Genomic DNA, 13795 nt, shown 5'->3' with positions numbered 1-13795 from the left:
TCTTTCTCTCTTTCTGTGTGAGCAACAGCACATTCAGCCCTGACCTCACAGTGCTCACAGTCCAGTGACAGAGACACCTTGCACAGAGTAATTCCATAGAAAACTATAAAGCTGCCTCTGGTAAGTGACCCCTGAGACCGGGGCAAGATGGTAGGCAGAGCACATAAAAAACGCGATATAATCCGCAGAGAGGTCAGCAAGATTGAGCTGATGCGAGGGGCGGGCAGGGCTGACTAGCTAAGAAGGAAGGCTGCCAGTGGGGGACAAGGCCCATGCAAAGGTCCTGGCTGGAGCGCGAGACTCCTGGGTGCCTGGGCCGTAACTATCTGGGGCTCAACATCCTTTTGGTAGCTCCTCATAGGACGGGGTTTCTGGACTCCTCCCTGCCCTGTCACTTTCTGTCATTGTCCTCTTGAAATGGAGATGCTCAGGTCTGGACCCACTGCTCCCGGGGGGCGGGGGGGGGGCGCTGGTCAGCTCGGGGTAGGGGGTAGCCCTCTCTCCAGCTGCTGCTTGCCCTGGGAGACAAAGGCATTCTTCCCAGGAATGCTCCTCTGAACCCATCTTCCACGTGGCCTCTCCCAGCCTGTGTTTGGGCTGTCGCATGGCTGTGCTCCCGTTTGAGTCCTTGCACTGGCCCTGTGGTTGCTCATCTCCAATGTGGCTCACGCCAGCCAGCAGGGTTGGCTCTGAGTCTGGATTCTGCATCCCCGGTGAGTGTGAGCGGTGAGATCTCTGAGCACTTGGGGAGGAGGGGGAGGGCAAGGGGCCGGAGAGCCTGGGAGGGGACTGTGGAGGGGTGTCTGCCCTGGGGCTCCAGGGCCTGAGGACAGAGCTGTGCTGGGGTCCTGCTGTTCTACGGTCTCGGACCCTCATCCTCCCCGCCCCTCATCAATACAGACCAGCTGCACGTGTGTTTGTGCATCAGTGGTGGGCATGTGCCCATCTGTGTGTGTGCATGTAGTGTGTGAGCCTGTGTGAGTTGTCCTCGCTATTGGCTGGCACCACCCTCTTGCCATTAACCTTGTCACTCATGGGTGGCCAGGTCACCAGAGCCTTGGAAGAGGCCTCGGCTGAACTCCTGACCTAATAGCCACACCAGGCATCCCCCTCTGCCCTCCTCCCCACCTCCACCTGCCTGCAGGGTCCTCATTTACCACCCCAGCCCCCTCAGGCTGCTGAGTAGGCAGCCAGGTAGGACCCACTCCTCAGTCCTTTACTTCTGCCCCTGGGCATCCCTGCCACTGGTGCTACCCCTCTGTTCCCACCGTGTCTCATCACTTTCACTGTCACCCCCTCCTCATCCTTTCAGACTCAACTTAGACATAGACGCCTCCAGGAAGCCCTCCTGATCCTTCTCTGTGCTCCCACAGACTGTAGGATCTAAGAGGGCACAGCCCGTATGGGATTTATTATTATTATTTATTATTATTTTCAGAGGCTAAAACCCAATACGCCCTTTTAAATGAACGAAACATTAACCTCTGAGGGCTTTCATATTTCTTATCTATAAAATGAAGATAATACTATTTGACACAAGGGTTCGGAAGAGGGAAGTAGGAGATGAATGTGAATGTCCTGCCACTACGCTGGACATATAACAGATGCTCCAGAAACAGCTTTTTTTTTTTTTTTTTTTTTTTTTTTGTCTTTTTGCCTTTTCTAGGGCCGCTCCTGCAGCATATGGAGGTTCCCAGGCTAGGGGTCGAATCGGAGCTATAGCCACTGGCCTACACCACAGCCACAGCAACGCAGGATCTGAGCCGCGTCTGCGACCTACACCACAGCTTACGGCAAAGCCGGATGCTTAACCCACTGAGCGAGGCCGGGGATCGAACCCGCAACCTCATGGTTCCTAGCTGGATTCGTTAACCACTGAGCCACGACAGGAACTCCCCAGAAACAGCTCTCATGTCCCTGCTCTTTAATGTTTATGGACCCACATTTTTTCCTGCTGAAATCCTTTCCATTTAAAAATATTGTACATATTGGAGTCCTTCTGGCCCCAAAGCACAACTCTCTTCTCGTAGCTCAGGTCTCCACTGAAATGTCACCTCATCACAGAGACATTCTTGGGTGATCCCATCTAAGCAGCCCCACCCACCCAGTACTCTCCACTCCAATGGTTGTCTCATCATGACCTGAACTTTATTCGTTTGTGACTTGTCCCCCTGTCCCTCCCTCTCTAGAATGTGAGCACCACGAGGGCAGAGACCTAGGTTGACTCTTCTATTCCTGGAGCCCCCAGTAGCCAGAGCTGCGCCTGGCACATAGCAGCGATCCAGGACTTTCCAAGGCTAAGGCTGTGAAGTCTCTAGGGGACAAATGCCAGTCTGTGTGTGTGTGCATGTGACAGAGGATGGGGAGGTAGGCTGCGGGAGACTTCAACATCTCCCTGAGGGAAATTGGGAACAATGGCCTCTCCAGGGCCATCTAGATGTGTAAACAAGGGCGTGACACCTTCTTTGCCAGGTGTCCCCTGAGCACAGTCCCTCCTTCCGCCTGGAGGGACTGGGCTGCTTTTGCTGCTCCCTGACCTTAGAGGGACCCTCCCCGCTGCACTAGGCTGGGACCCCACACCCAGGCCTGCCTCTTAACGGTGCCATTTTTTTCCTTGTGTGGCACCAGGTTCTCACTCTTGCCTTCCTGTCACCAGAGCCTGATGGGCCCCCTCCCACTTGTATTCTCCACCACATCCTCAAGCTTCCAGTTTTAGGGGTGCCGTGAGGTTCCCCGTGTCTCCTGTAGCAGGGTATGCTACCTCACTGGGGCTCCCTGGTGCTCAGCCCCCATCCCGGCCACTCCAGCCCTTGTCCTGGGCACGGCGAGAGGGATTCCAAAGAAAGGCTGCCAGAGGCTCCCACAGGTACCCGCTGCCCGTCCCGCCAGGCAAGGGCACTCAGCCCCCACTTGTCCCCCCTCCCTTCAGCTGAGGGGGCCCAGCGCCCAACAAGCCTGCTTGACTTCTGGCTCAGGTGAGCAGAGAGGCACGGAGGCTTCACACGGATCCAGGCCTCTGCCCAGCCTCAGTGGAACAACCCTGTGTTGAAAGGACTTCCTCTACCACCAGCTCCTGCCACCCCGACTCCGTGACCCCTTGGCTGTGCTCCCTGTACACCCAAGTGGCCCACAGTCACTGTCACATCCTCAGAGGGGTCAGCAGCCCGCGGTTCCAGAGTTCCCGGCTCTGGCAGGGCCCCTGAGTGTTTGCACAGGGGATTTCAGGGTTCAGAGGCTGGTTAAGTACGTGCTCTCCAGAGGGCCCTGGAGCGATCTCTATGCACACGTGTGTCTGCGCACGCACGCGTGTGTGACGGATTCAACACGGGGCCTCTGGGCCCCACTTCTAATTTCACCATAGAAGCCCCAGGTTTTCCTGTGTTACCAGTGGAGACGCCACCTAAGTTACTTTTTAAATAAAAGGATCGATTATTTTTTTAAAAAGAAAGATTTGCAAACCACGGAGACAGAACTCATTTTACACGTGGGGAAACCGAGGCCCAGAGAGCAAATGGCTTCTCAAGGTCACTGTGGGATCGGTGGCTGAGCTGCACCATACCAGGCTGCCTGGCTCATAGGCTGATGTTTTTGCCAAGACCAGGCCTAAATGTCCCTCTCAGGAGGTGGCAGGTGGGGGCGGAGTGCCAGGAAGGCCTCGTCCAGAGAAGGTTAAGGTCAAAGCCTCCCCATCCCATGGGCCCCCATGAAGTGCCTGGGAGAACAGTAGCATCGGAAAGGTCATTCAGTTCCTAACTGGAGGCTCAAAGACTGGGAGTGGAAAGGGGCGGGATGAGGGAGGCGGAGGCGGGGGGGGGGGGTAGGGGTTCATCCTTCGGGTCTCTCGCACCCCCTCCCCTGATGAAAACCCCAAATGCCCTCCTGTCATTTCGAGACTGCCTCTCCCATTACCTGGTGGTCACTCTGAGAGTTCACCACAGGAGGAAAAGCCTGCTCCACAGGCAGCCCCCACCCCTGCCCCCCCATCTGCTCAAGGCAGCCCCCCCACCCCCCGCCCCCCAGCACCTGACTTCCAAGCAAAAGGAGCCAGTGGTAGGCTTCCAGGGGGCCCGGGGGCCCTGAGGTGATGACGTCTGCATGGGAGGGCTGTGGAGGAGGAGGTGGGCTTTCCATCTCAGGAGTCTTGTGGACACCCCCATCCTCGCAACAGCAGAAACGGCACAGCAGAGGGCTCTGTGGCACCCGCTGGGTCTCCTCCCAGTGTCCCGATGAGCACCTGGGAAAATGCTATTGAATGAATAGTTGTGGCCATCCGCCCCCAGCTCCTCCACAATCACCAGTCCGCCCCCGCCCCCGCCCCCACACCCCTGCCCTTTAGAGACTACAAGGACTGAGTTATTCTTAGTAGGTTTCATTCATCAAAGCATGACAGCGTCCTGGGAGGAACGCCTGGGCACAGCTGAGAGCCAGGGGGGTGGGGTGGGGTGCAAAGGCTCCATCTGAGGGGAGAATCCAGTGCCTTCAAGGAGCTCCAGACTGAGGGGGAGACACAGCCCTGTCTCAGGGACCCAAGTCTGAGGGAGGAGACACTGCTCTGCCCTTAGGGAGCCCCAGTCTGAGGGGAGACATGGCCCTCCTCAGGGAGCCCAGTCTGATGGGGGGGAGGGAAGACACAGACCTGCCTCAGGGAGCCCCAGTCTGAGGGGGAGGCACTGCTCTTCTCAGGGAGCTACCTATGATACAACCCCCACACCCCACTGCCATAGCCCTCAGTGAGAACCCAGTCTGAAAGGAGAGATCCAATATCCTGCCCTCAAGGAACCTCTAGTCTTACGGCGGAAAAATACCTGTTATCCCTGTTGGAAAAGATATGGTGGCTACCCAAGGCACAGCTTGATTCTCAAGATGAAAAAAGTGGGTGCCAGAGGGGTTCGCAGAAGTATATGCAGCCACCACTGCCACCACATCTGGGGAGCCTAAAGAGGAGCTCGGGGAAACACTTTGGTACAGCTACTGAGCGACACACACAAACTACAAAGGTGCAACAGAGCAGACTGAGCTTCTAGAAGGTGAGGGAAAAGATAACAGTGCAGGTCAGGTGGGCTGGTCTAGATCACGTCTCAAACTCAAATGCCTTTGGGGACCTAGTTTGGCCATACCGGCCTTTGCCGATGACGGGAGGGCAGCCCGCAGTATCCGTGGGCTCTCACATTGAATATAAAAACCACATGCTCCCTGAAGGCCAAACAAAAACCTCACTAAAGATTAAACTTGGCCAAAGGCCAAGCATTTGCAACCCCCCCTGGACTTCAGGAAAGAACGTCTGATAGGAGAGGTTTGAGCTTGGTTTGAATAAAGAACCTGAGAGCCAAGCTGCTCCCCTTTAGTCCTGGCCACTGGGTCTGGCCTGTGTCTTCAGGGCCTCGTCCCACCCTCCCTGGGATGGGGGACTTGAGCCACTCACCAGCTCCCTTGTGACCAACTGGCCACAGTTGGTCAGCTGCCAGGACTCCATGTTTGCCATGGGGATGTCATCTTTCTTCGAGGGAAGGTAATTCCCCTTCCAGGGAGCGAGCGAGCATGTTGGGCTCCTTAAATGAGCTAATCTGGAAGTTCCGGCTGGGGGCGTCCCCCAAGAACCTTTACTTTTCTGAGCCTCATGTGCAGAATGGGATCCTGTCACCCTGGTGCCCTATCCACCCCTGCCCCCCACAGTTAACTTTCCAGTCGGCCTCAATGTCCCTGTCAACCAAAGGGTCCTTCATGGCCTTCCCCACTCTCCTAGTCCTTTCTAGCAGAGATCTCAAAAACTGTAGGCTTAAGGGAGGAGAGGGGCCGGTCCCCAAGTCCTGCACCTTCCTGCTCCTCACCCTTGTTTGGGTCTCATGGCTCTCTCCTGTGACCAAGGGGCAATCCTGGAGGGCAGCAGGAGGTGGCGGCGGGCGGAACTGACCAAAGGACAAGGGACGGGGGACAGGTTCCGGGACCGGGGAGGGGCGGCCTAATTACGGCACGTTGGCCCAGCGCCGCCGATGAGAGCGGCGGTGGGTAATTAGAGCGCATTAGCCGTGCCCCTGCAATCCTGTAATTTCTCCGCACGCTCCGGGTGTGTTGTAGGAGGTGAAACGATGCGGGCTCGGTTCTGAGTCAGACTCTCAGAAGCCCAGGTGGGGACTAGAGCCCAGGGGGCGGTAGAGGCCGCGGAGAAGGGACTCCTGCCGCGGGAGGCGCCCGTCGCCTTTCCCGGGCGCGGGCGCGGAGTCACCTGCCCCAGGGCTGCTCGCAGCTGGTCCCCACTTCCGCGGACAGAGGAGGGCGGGGCAGGGAGGGGGCGTAGCCCGCGCCCCCGTCCCGCCTCCAGGGGGCGCTCCTCGGCCCTGCGGCTCTTTCCCGGCTTCGAGTCCAGTCCCCTGCACGCAGTCATGTGGCGGGCTCTCTGCGCGCAGGTGGACGGAAAGATGCAGATGCAACGCTCGAGGCGGAGACCCCTGAATTCTGCCAGAGACAAGCAACAGACCTAGGGCGGCGAGAGGAAAAAAGAGTCAGAGACATCAGAAGGGAGTGGGCGGCCGAGCCTTGACATCAATTCTGGGGGAGCAGGGAGGAGCCAGCGGGAGGCTGAGGCTGGGAGGGGAGTTTATTTATTAGCCAGATTAGCCAGCATTAATGGGGGAGCGGTGGTGGCCGGCGGCGGCGGGGACATAGCTGGCATAGCTGGCATAGCGGCGGGGCCTCCCGCGGCGCGGGGCTCAGGCAGCTTCAAAGGGGCTTAAAGAGGCCGGTGGTGGCACTGCCACGGCCCCGCGGGGGAGGGCGTGGGCGCGGGCGGTGGGGGAGAAGGCGGCCATTGTGCACCGAGGGATTAGGGATCGGGCCTGGAAGGAATTTTAAACTGCTGCGAGCTGGCGCCCCAGGACTCCCCTCCTGTCCCTCCACCGCTGCAGGAGCAGGAGCACGCTCAGATGTTTACCTGCATTTCCATGTCGGGGGGGCCGGGGGAGGGGTCCTCTCTCCTCCCTCAGATTGGAGGCATCTAAGGTTGTCAGGTTTGGCACAAAACAATTACAGGACGTCCAGTAAAAGGTGAATTTCGAATAAACAATGAATATATATATATATATTTTTTAGTATAAGTATGCCCTATGTGTTGCATGGAATATAGTAAAGTATTTTTCATTGTTTATCTGAAATTCACATTTAACTGGACGTCTTGTATTTTTCTTTTCCTTCTGGCAGTCCTAGAGTCACTGAAATGGCTAATCTGTGTCTGCAACAGTTTGGGGGCTCCCTAAAAATTCTGTAGGGCTGTGTGTCTCTATCCTCAGAGTGTAAGTTTCCTGAAGCCAGAAGCTGTGTCTCACCCTTCAGAATGGAGCTCTGATGGTAGCGTACAGGTCTCCATCAGAATAGGAACTTCCTGGAGTTCTCTGGTGGCACAGAGGGTTAAGGATCCCAGGTTGTCACTGCAGTGGCTTGGGCTGCTGCTGTGGCATGGGTTCAGTCCCTGGCCTGGGAACTTCCACAAGCTGGAGAGCAGGGAGACACACATGCACACACACAACTAGCCAGCGAGCAGGGAGATACACACACACACACACACACACACACACACACACACATACACACAAACACGAATAGGAGCTTCTGAGGACAGAGGCTGAATTTCAGCTTGGAGCTTCAAGGTCAATGTCTGTGTCTTCATTACACTGGAGGCTCCCTAGGTGAGCGAGGTCTATGTGTTTCCTGGAGGGCAAGTCTGTCTGTCTCCTTTCCTCCTGGAGGCAGGTGGAGCCCCTCCCCCATTGGTGTAGCTTCCTGCCTACAGGGGGCGCTGGGGGCCCAGAGGACTGACTGACAGGTGGATGGGTCTCATTTCTTGGCACTCAGGGCTGCAGGTTCTCAGGGGTTGAGGGACCTAGGGACTTGCGGTTGGGGTCCCCATCCTGTGTGGCTCCTGACCAAGTCCTGGCTCCTGTCTGGCAAGTCGAGGCCAGGCCTGCCTCAGCAGAAGCTTTGGCCAGCATGCAGGAGAATCTCCGAGTCTGGTTACCCACGGCTTCTGCCAGGAAGGGACAGGGTGACCCTTGGTGCAGAATGGCCCTGCCTACCTCCTCTCTCCCCATAACCATGGCAGCCAAGCCTTCCTCCTCCAGCAGCCTCACAAAACCCACTGCCAGCCTTTGCCTGTGTCCTTCTCTGTGCCTGAAGCACCCCCTTCCTGTCCTCGAGGACAGCTGAAGTGTCACCAGGTGTCCTGGACGCCCTGGCTTTCAGCAGGTAGGTGTGGCCAAGTAGGCTGCTTGTGCCTGGGGGGTCTTGTGCTGAAAAGAGGCCTCCACCCACTCCCCGATCCTCACCAACCTGGGCCACAGCGGCCAGAGGGGGGCAAAGGTGGGAGTGGGGAGTGATGGGAAGGTAGGGGGAGCTTTGGCGGAGGGGAAGCAAGAGGGAGCCTGGGCCACATCTCCTCCCCCTCGGCCCCCACTGTAAGCCCCTTCCCAAATCCCCTCATCTCCCCACCCCCACCCCGGGCCCCTGGGGGCCTCCGAACTCTCTTCCCGTGAAGCTGAGGGAAGCCCGGGAGAAGCCCTTTCCCACGGTCACAGCCTCAACAACCCCCACCCCCTGCTCCTTTGGCCACTGCCACCTCAGCCTCTGCAGAGCGCAGGCCTGGCCGGCTGCGTCTCTGGAGGGCCCCCTCCTTGAGCGGGGCGCTGGCTTCCGCGAGTGGCATCATCACCCCACTCAGGCCACCCAGTCATCAGGTCGGCAATTAGCTACTTCCTCTCAGCCGCATGAGGCCACCGAACGTCACAGCCCCTCCCCACCCACCCGGGCCAGCCTGTGGAGTGCTGGGGTCCCCCCCGCCACTTTGTAGTCAGTGCCAAGTCCTGGCACGACTCCCCCCTCCCCAGCCTGCCGAGCGCTGGGGTACCAAGCCTCTCATCTCTGGGGAGCTGGCGCTCCCTGCGCTCCTGGGGGCGGGAGAAGTCACGCTGCTGCCTCCTCCCCCTGTGTCACCCCATCCTATTGGGTGAGGACGCTCCTGCTGCCTGGGTGGGGCAATGCCAGCTCAAGGGCAATCGCAGCTGAGCACGCGGGGCTGGGCCCTGAGACTCAGGTGTCTCCGTCCCCAGTCATAGGTGATTTTCACCTGCACTCACCTGGGGCCCGTGAGTCTGCACTGAGGATGGTGGCAGTGACCTAGAGCACTGGGGAGGCACTCCAGAGACACCCAAACATGCAGGGGGGTAGGCTCTTCCTGAATGCCCACAGCAGCTCACAAATCCAACCTGGGCAGTGTACGTTTCACTGCAGCCACGGCCGCAGGTGTAGACCCACCTGAGGAACTATGCAAGCCCACACACCCCTCTTCCTCCCCCCCGTGCGCACACAAACCCACCAACATCCTCACAGACACGCTCACCACCACACCGACCCCCGAACCAGGACACCACAGAACAGCCCAGGAGGGTGGGCGAGACCAACCCCCCAGACGGGCTCCCTGGACCCTGGACTCTGTGAGGCGGGCAGGTGGGAGCAGCTAAGGTCTGGGTCTGGGGGGGGGTGCAGGGTCTGGATTTCCAGAGAGAATAAAAAAGTTCCAGCAAACACGTGTAAACCAACATGTGGGATCTTAAGCAGATCATTTCACTCCTTAGGGCCGCATCCATAAAATGGGGATGGTGAGAACACCATTGAAACGTGGCTGGAAAGTTTAAAGGAGCTAACTGGCCCAGAGCAGGCCCCCCAGGCAGCATAACTACGGAGGAGACCCTCTCAGTCCTGTCACTGTGGTGGGTTTGCCTAGAAAAGCCACCCTGAGGAGAGAAGCAGCCCTGAGCCTGAGCCTTACCTGGCCATGTGCTCACCGCTGGCTTCTTCCACTTCCTGGGGCTCCGCTGGGCAGGCGTTAGGGGTGATTGGGGGCTGCTCTGGATTGGCCTGGGGGCGGGGCCTGGGAGGGGCTGGCTGGCTGCCCCGCCCCTACCTGACAGGCTCAACAGGTAGCTGAGTAGCTGCGTCCTGGCTTCCAGCTCCGGAGCGGGTGAGTCAGCCAGCACCGCCCCTTCCAGGCAAATGGGGTGCAGGGGATGGGAGCTTGGGTGGAGGGGCCTTCTAGGAATGTTCCTGGAAGAGGTCCTGGGAACCACTCTGCTGCCTGGAGCCACCGCCTCAGCCTACCAGTCTGCATTCAGCTCAGCAAACACCCTTGTCCTGGCTTCTGGTGGCGCACCCTCCGCCCTCTGCATTCATGGGACCGCCCCAGCTGGGAGCAGAGAGCCGGGCTTGCGGCGATGAGGCTGCCTTGACACCATTTTCAGCCCTTCCAGAAGGCTGTGCAAGCCGTGGACACAGGGACACATGTACACACACGCTCTTGTACATGTGTCCACGGCCATGTAAGCACAACCAGAGACATGTTCCCACCACACTCGTGCACACATGCTCTCACTCCTCCTTCACAGTTATACACACCCACATAGACACACAATTTCACACACACACTCAGCGACACCCACACAAAAACTTGCAGAGTCATCATTACTGTTGTCGTTTGAACTGTGCCCCCCAGAGATATAGTGACATCTTAGACCCCAGTGCCTGTGAAGGCGACTTTAGCTGGAAACAGAATGTTAGTGGATGTAATCAAGAAGAGATCCCAGAGTTCCTGTTGTGGCTCAGTGGTTAAGGAACCCAACTGGTATCCATGAGGATGTGGGTTCGATTCCTGGCCTTGCTCAGTGGGTTAAGGATCCGGTGTTGCCATGAGCTGTGGTGTAGGTTGCAGATTCGTCTTGGATCCCTTGTTGCTGTGGCTGTGGTGTAGGCTGGCAGCCGTAGCTCTGATTCGACCCCTAGCCTGGGAACTTCCACATGCCTTAGGTGCAGTTCTAAAAAGCCAAAAAAGGGGAACAAACGCCTGGGCTTCTCAGGAAGTCAGTGACTGGAACTGGCCACTTGTTAGCATCTTTGGAGTGGGTGGCTCAGAGCCTGTTTTGTCTCCGTGCTGCACTCGTGTCCTCAGGCCTGGGGCTGCTTGTCTGGCTGACTCTCCAGCATATTTGTTGATTGTAAACATTGAGCCAGGGCTGCCTGGGGGAGGCCCTGTGGTGTCTCGGTAGCCCAGACCCTCCAAAGATGACCGGTCACTAGGTGCAAAAGATCCCACTGCCATGTCTTTCCCAGTTAAAGAACAAATGTTATGATTTTTTTCCACAAAAAGCCCACGTTGAAGAAGAATTTTTTTTTGTCTTTTTAGAGCCACACCTGCCGCATATGAAGGTTCCCAGGCTAGGGGTCAAATTGGAGCTTCCTGCCGGCTTACATCATAGCCACAGCCACGTCAGATCTGAGCCACGTCTGCAACCTACACTGCAGCTCATGGCAATGCCGGGTCCTTTAATCCACTGAGGGAGGCCAGGAATTGAACTTTCATCCTCATGGATACTAGTCAGGTTTGTCACCTGCTGAGTCACAATGGGCACTCACAGACATTTACTTTTTTATTCAGCGTTTGCTATCTGCCAGGCATACACAAACTATCTTTGAAGGATGTGGCAGTGTTGCCATTTCACAGACAAGAAAGCAGAGGCTCAAATGTGTTGAGCAAATTCCCAAGGTCACAAAAGAAGCTTAATGGAGGGGATTTGGCGCTGTAACTCCAGCAGATGGGGGGTCCCTGAAGGCAGGGCTGTGTCTCCCCATCAGCGTGGGCTCTGGGGTTTCTACACGTAGGGGTTTGGGGAAGAGCTTGTCTTTTTTTTTTTGCCTTTTCTAGGGCCGCTCCTGCTGCACATGGAGGTTCCCAGGCTAGGGGTCTAATCGGAGCTGTCGCCACCAGCCTGTGCCAGAGCCACAGCAATGCAGGATCCAAGCCGCGTCTGTGACCTACACCACAGCTCATGGCAGCCAGATCCTTAACCCACTGAGCAAGGCCAGGAATCAAACCCGAAACTTCATGGTTCCTAGTCGGATTCGTTAACCACTGCGCCATGATGGGAACTCCGGGAGGAGCTTGTCTTGAACCTGACTTTCACAGCACACACACTGATTTCTTGGAGTGAGCGGGAGGGGGGTGGTTGACTTGGCCGCTCTGCTCCCTCTCCTGGCACTGACCCCTCCACCTAGCTCAGGGCTCTGCCCATGGGCATGCCATGGCATGGGACTGTGGATCTGGGGGGTGAGGGAGGGCGGGGGAGAGGTTATGGATCAGAAGGACCTGTTCCTTTGGCAGCTGTGCTGGAATCAGTGCTAGAGGGCACCCCCTCAACTCCTTCCCCTGCTTCCTGGCCTGGCCCCCTGGGGGTCAGGACTGAAGGGCTGAGCCATGCTGAATGGAGAGCGGTGCCCTACTCCTTGCCAGGAGGACCAGCTGGAAGAGGTGCTTCCTTTAAGGGTGTGTAGAAGGTCAGAGCGTAGGGCACCCCAGCACCGCCCTGGACCAGGTGCTTCTCACCCGCCCACGCCTTGCCAGCAGGAGCTGGGTCATATGATAGGGACTGGGGACACAGGGTGGCAGGTGTAATAGGAGCCGACATCCTCCTCGGCCTGCCCTGTGACTATATTAAGTTCTATGCCCGCCTCCCCTCTGCCCTGCCCCCAGGACTTTCCCTCGCCCCCCACCCAGAGGATCCTGCATGCAGACCATGCAGACGGACGAGGAGGAGTCGGAGGAGTCTGTTCCTCTCCCCATCTGCTGTCCTAGGAGAGGGGCAGGAGCCTAATGAGGGCAGAACCAGAGGGTGGGGAAGCGGAGGCAGTAAATTTAGGCCTTGGGTGCTAATGAGCTGTAGAGGGAAGCGCCTGGGGTGGGGGGCCGGATGCTGCCTGTTCCTGAGGCCTTAGCACCCCTCCCCCACTGCCACCCACTGCGTGTCCCCCATCCCCCTGCTGCCACCCACACACATCACCCAGGGCACACACTTGCCAGCAGCTGAGACGCGATTTATGCTTTTCCAGGCCCACTGCAACGGTCCCTTGCACATGTGTACCCCAGGAGCCCATTACCACCCTCGAACTCTGTCCAGGTACCCACGCCAGCACACAGACACCCAGGCCTGCACACAGGCACCCAAACCTGCACAGAGGCACTCGCGTCTGCACACAGGACTCACATCTGCACACAGGCACCCATGCATGCTTGTAGCCCCGTGGGCTCACATATACACCATTGGCCATTTCTCGAAGCCCCTGGAGCCTGTGGCTGAAGCAGAGGAGCCCTGGGGCTGCAGGGAGCTGGGGGATGTAGTCTGGGGGATGCAGGGCTTTGCACCCCATGCCTAGACCTAAGGGCTCAGTCTCTGTCTCCAGCTACCCACACTGGGACTCACCACCCCTGGGGTGAGGGGCCAGAAGCCCCAGGAAGCCCTGCCTTCTCCCCAGAGTGAGGGCAGAGGACAGGACAGGGTTTATTAATAACCTCACTCCTGACTGGGAAGGCCTGTGCCGAATCCCCAAACTCAAGCCAATCAGAGCAGAACTTTCCAGGAATGTCACCCCAAAGCAAGCATTCCTCTGACTCCAGGGATATTTCCCTCTGCTGACTTCATCCTCTCGGTGCGTGGGGCTCCTGCCAGGCTGCCCTGGCTCTGCCCCGCAGGCCCTCTGTCACCTGGCAGCTGACATCTGCCCTGGCTGCCGCCCAGAGAAGGTCACAGCATGTGGGTGATGGGGCCGGGATTAGAAGTGCTTCCTCTGTCACCCAGCTTGTCTGCTCCCTGCTCCCCCAAATCGAGGACCGCTGAGCCCTCTGTGTTGGGAGTCACCCACCCATGGCACCATGACGCCGCCCTGGCACCTCACTCCACACCTCACTCCACACCAGGAGGAGCCC

General features: G+C 57.9%; 1 protein-coding gene across 1 annotated transcript; it reads right to left on the bottom strand.

Moving 5' to 3' along the window:
- C7H6orf223 (chromosome 7 C6orf223 homolog) lies at positions 4349 to 13239 on the bottom strand. Its single transcript, XM_021100037.1, is given in 5 exon segments — positions 4349 to 6099; positions 6102 to 6475; positions 6929 to 6991; positions 9815 to 10027; positions 13077 to 13239. Coding segments are annotated over 5 exon segments (1071 nt in total). The 3' UTR covers positions 4349 to 5841.

Source organism: Sus scrofa, chromosome 7 (genome assembly GCF_000003025.6).
Source record: "Sus scrofa isolate TJ Tabasco breed Duroc chromosome 7, Sscrofa11.1, whole genome shotgun sequence".
Lineage (NCBI taxonomy): Eukaryota > Metazoa > Chordata > Mammalia > Artiodactyla > Suidae > Sus > Sus scrofa.
This window is presented reverse-complemented; position numbering and strand designations above follow the sequence as displayed.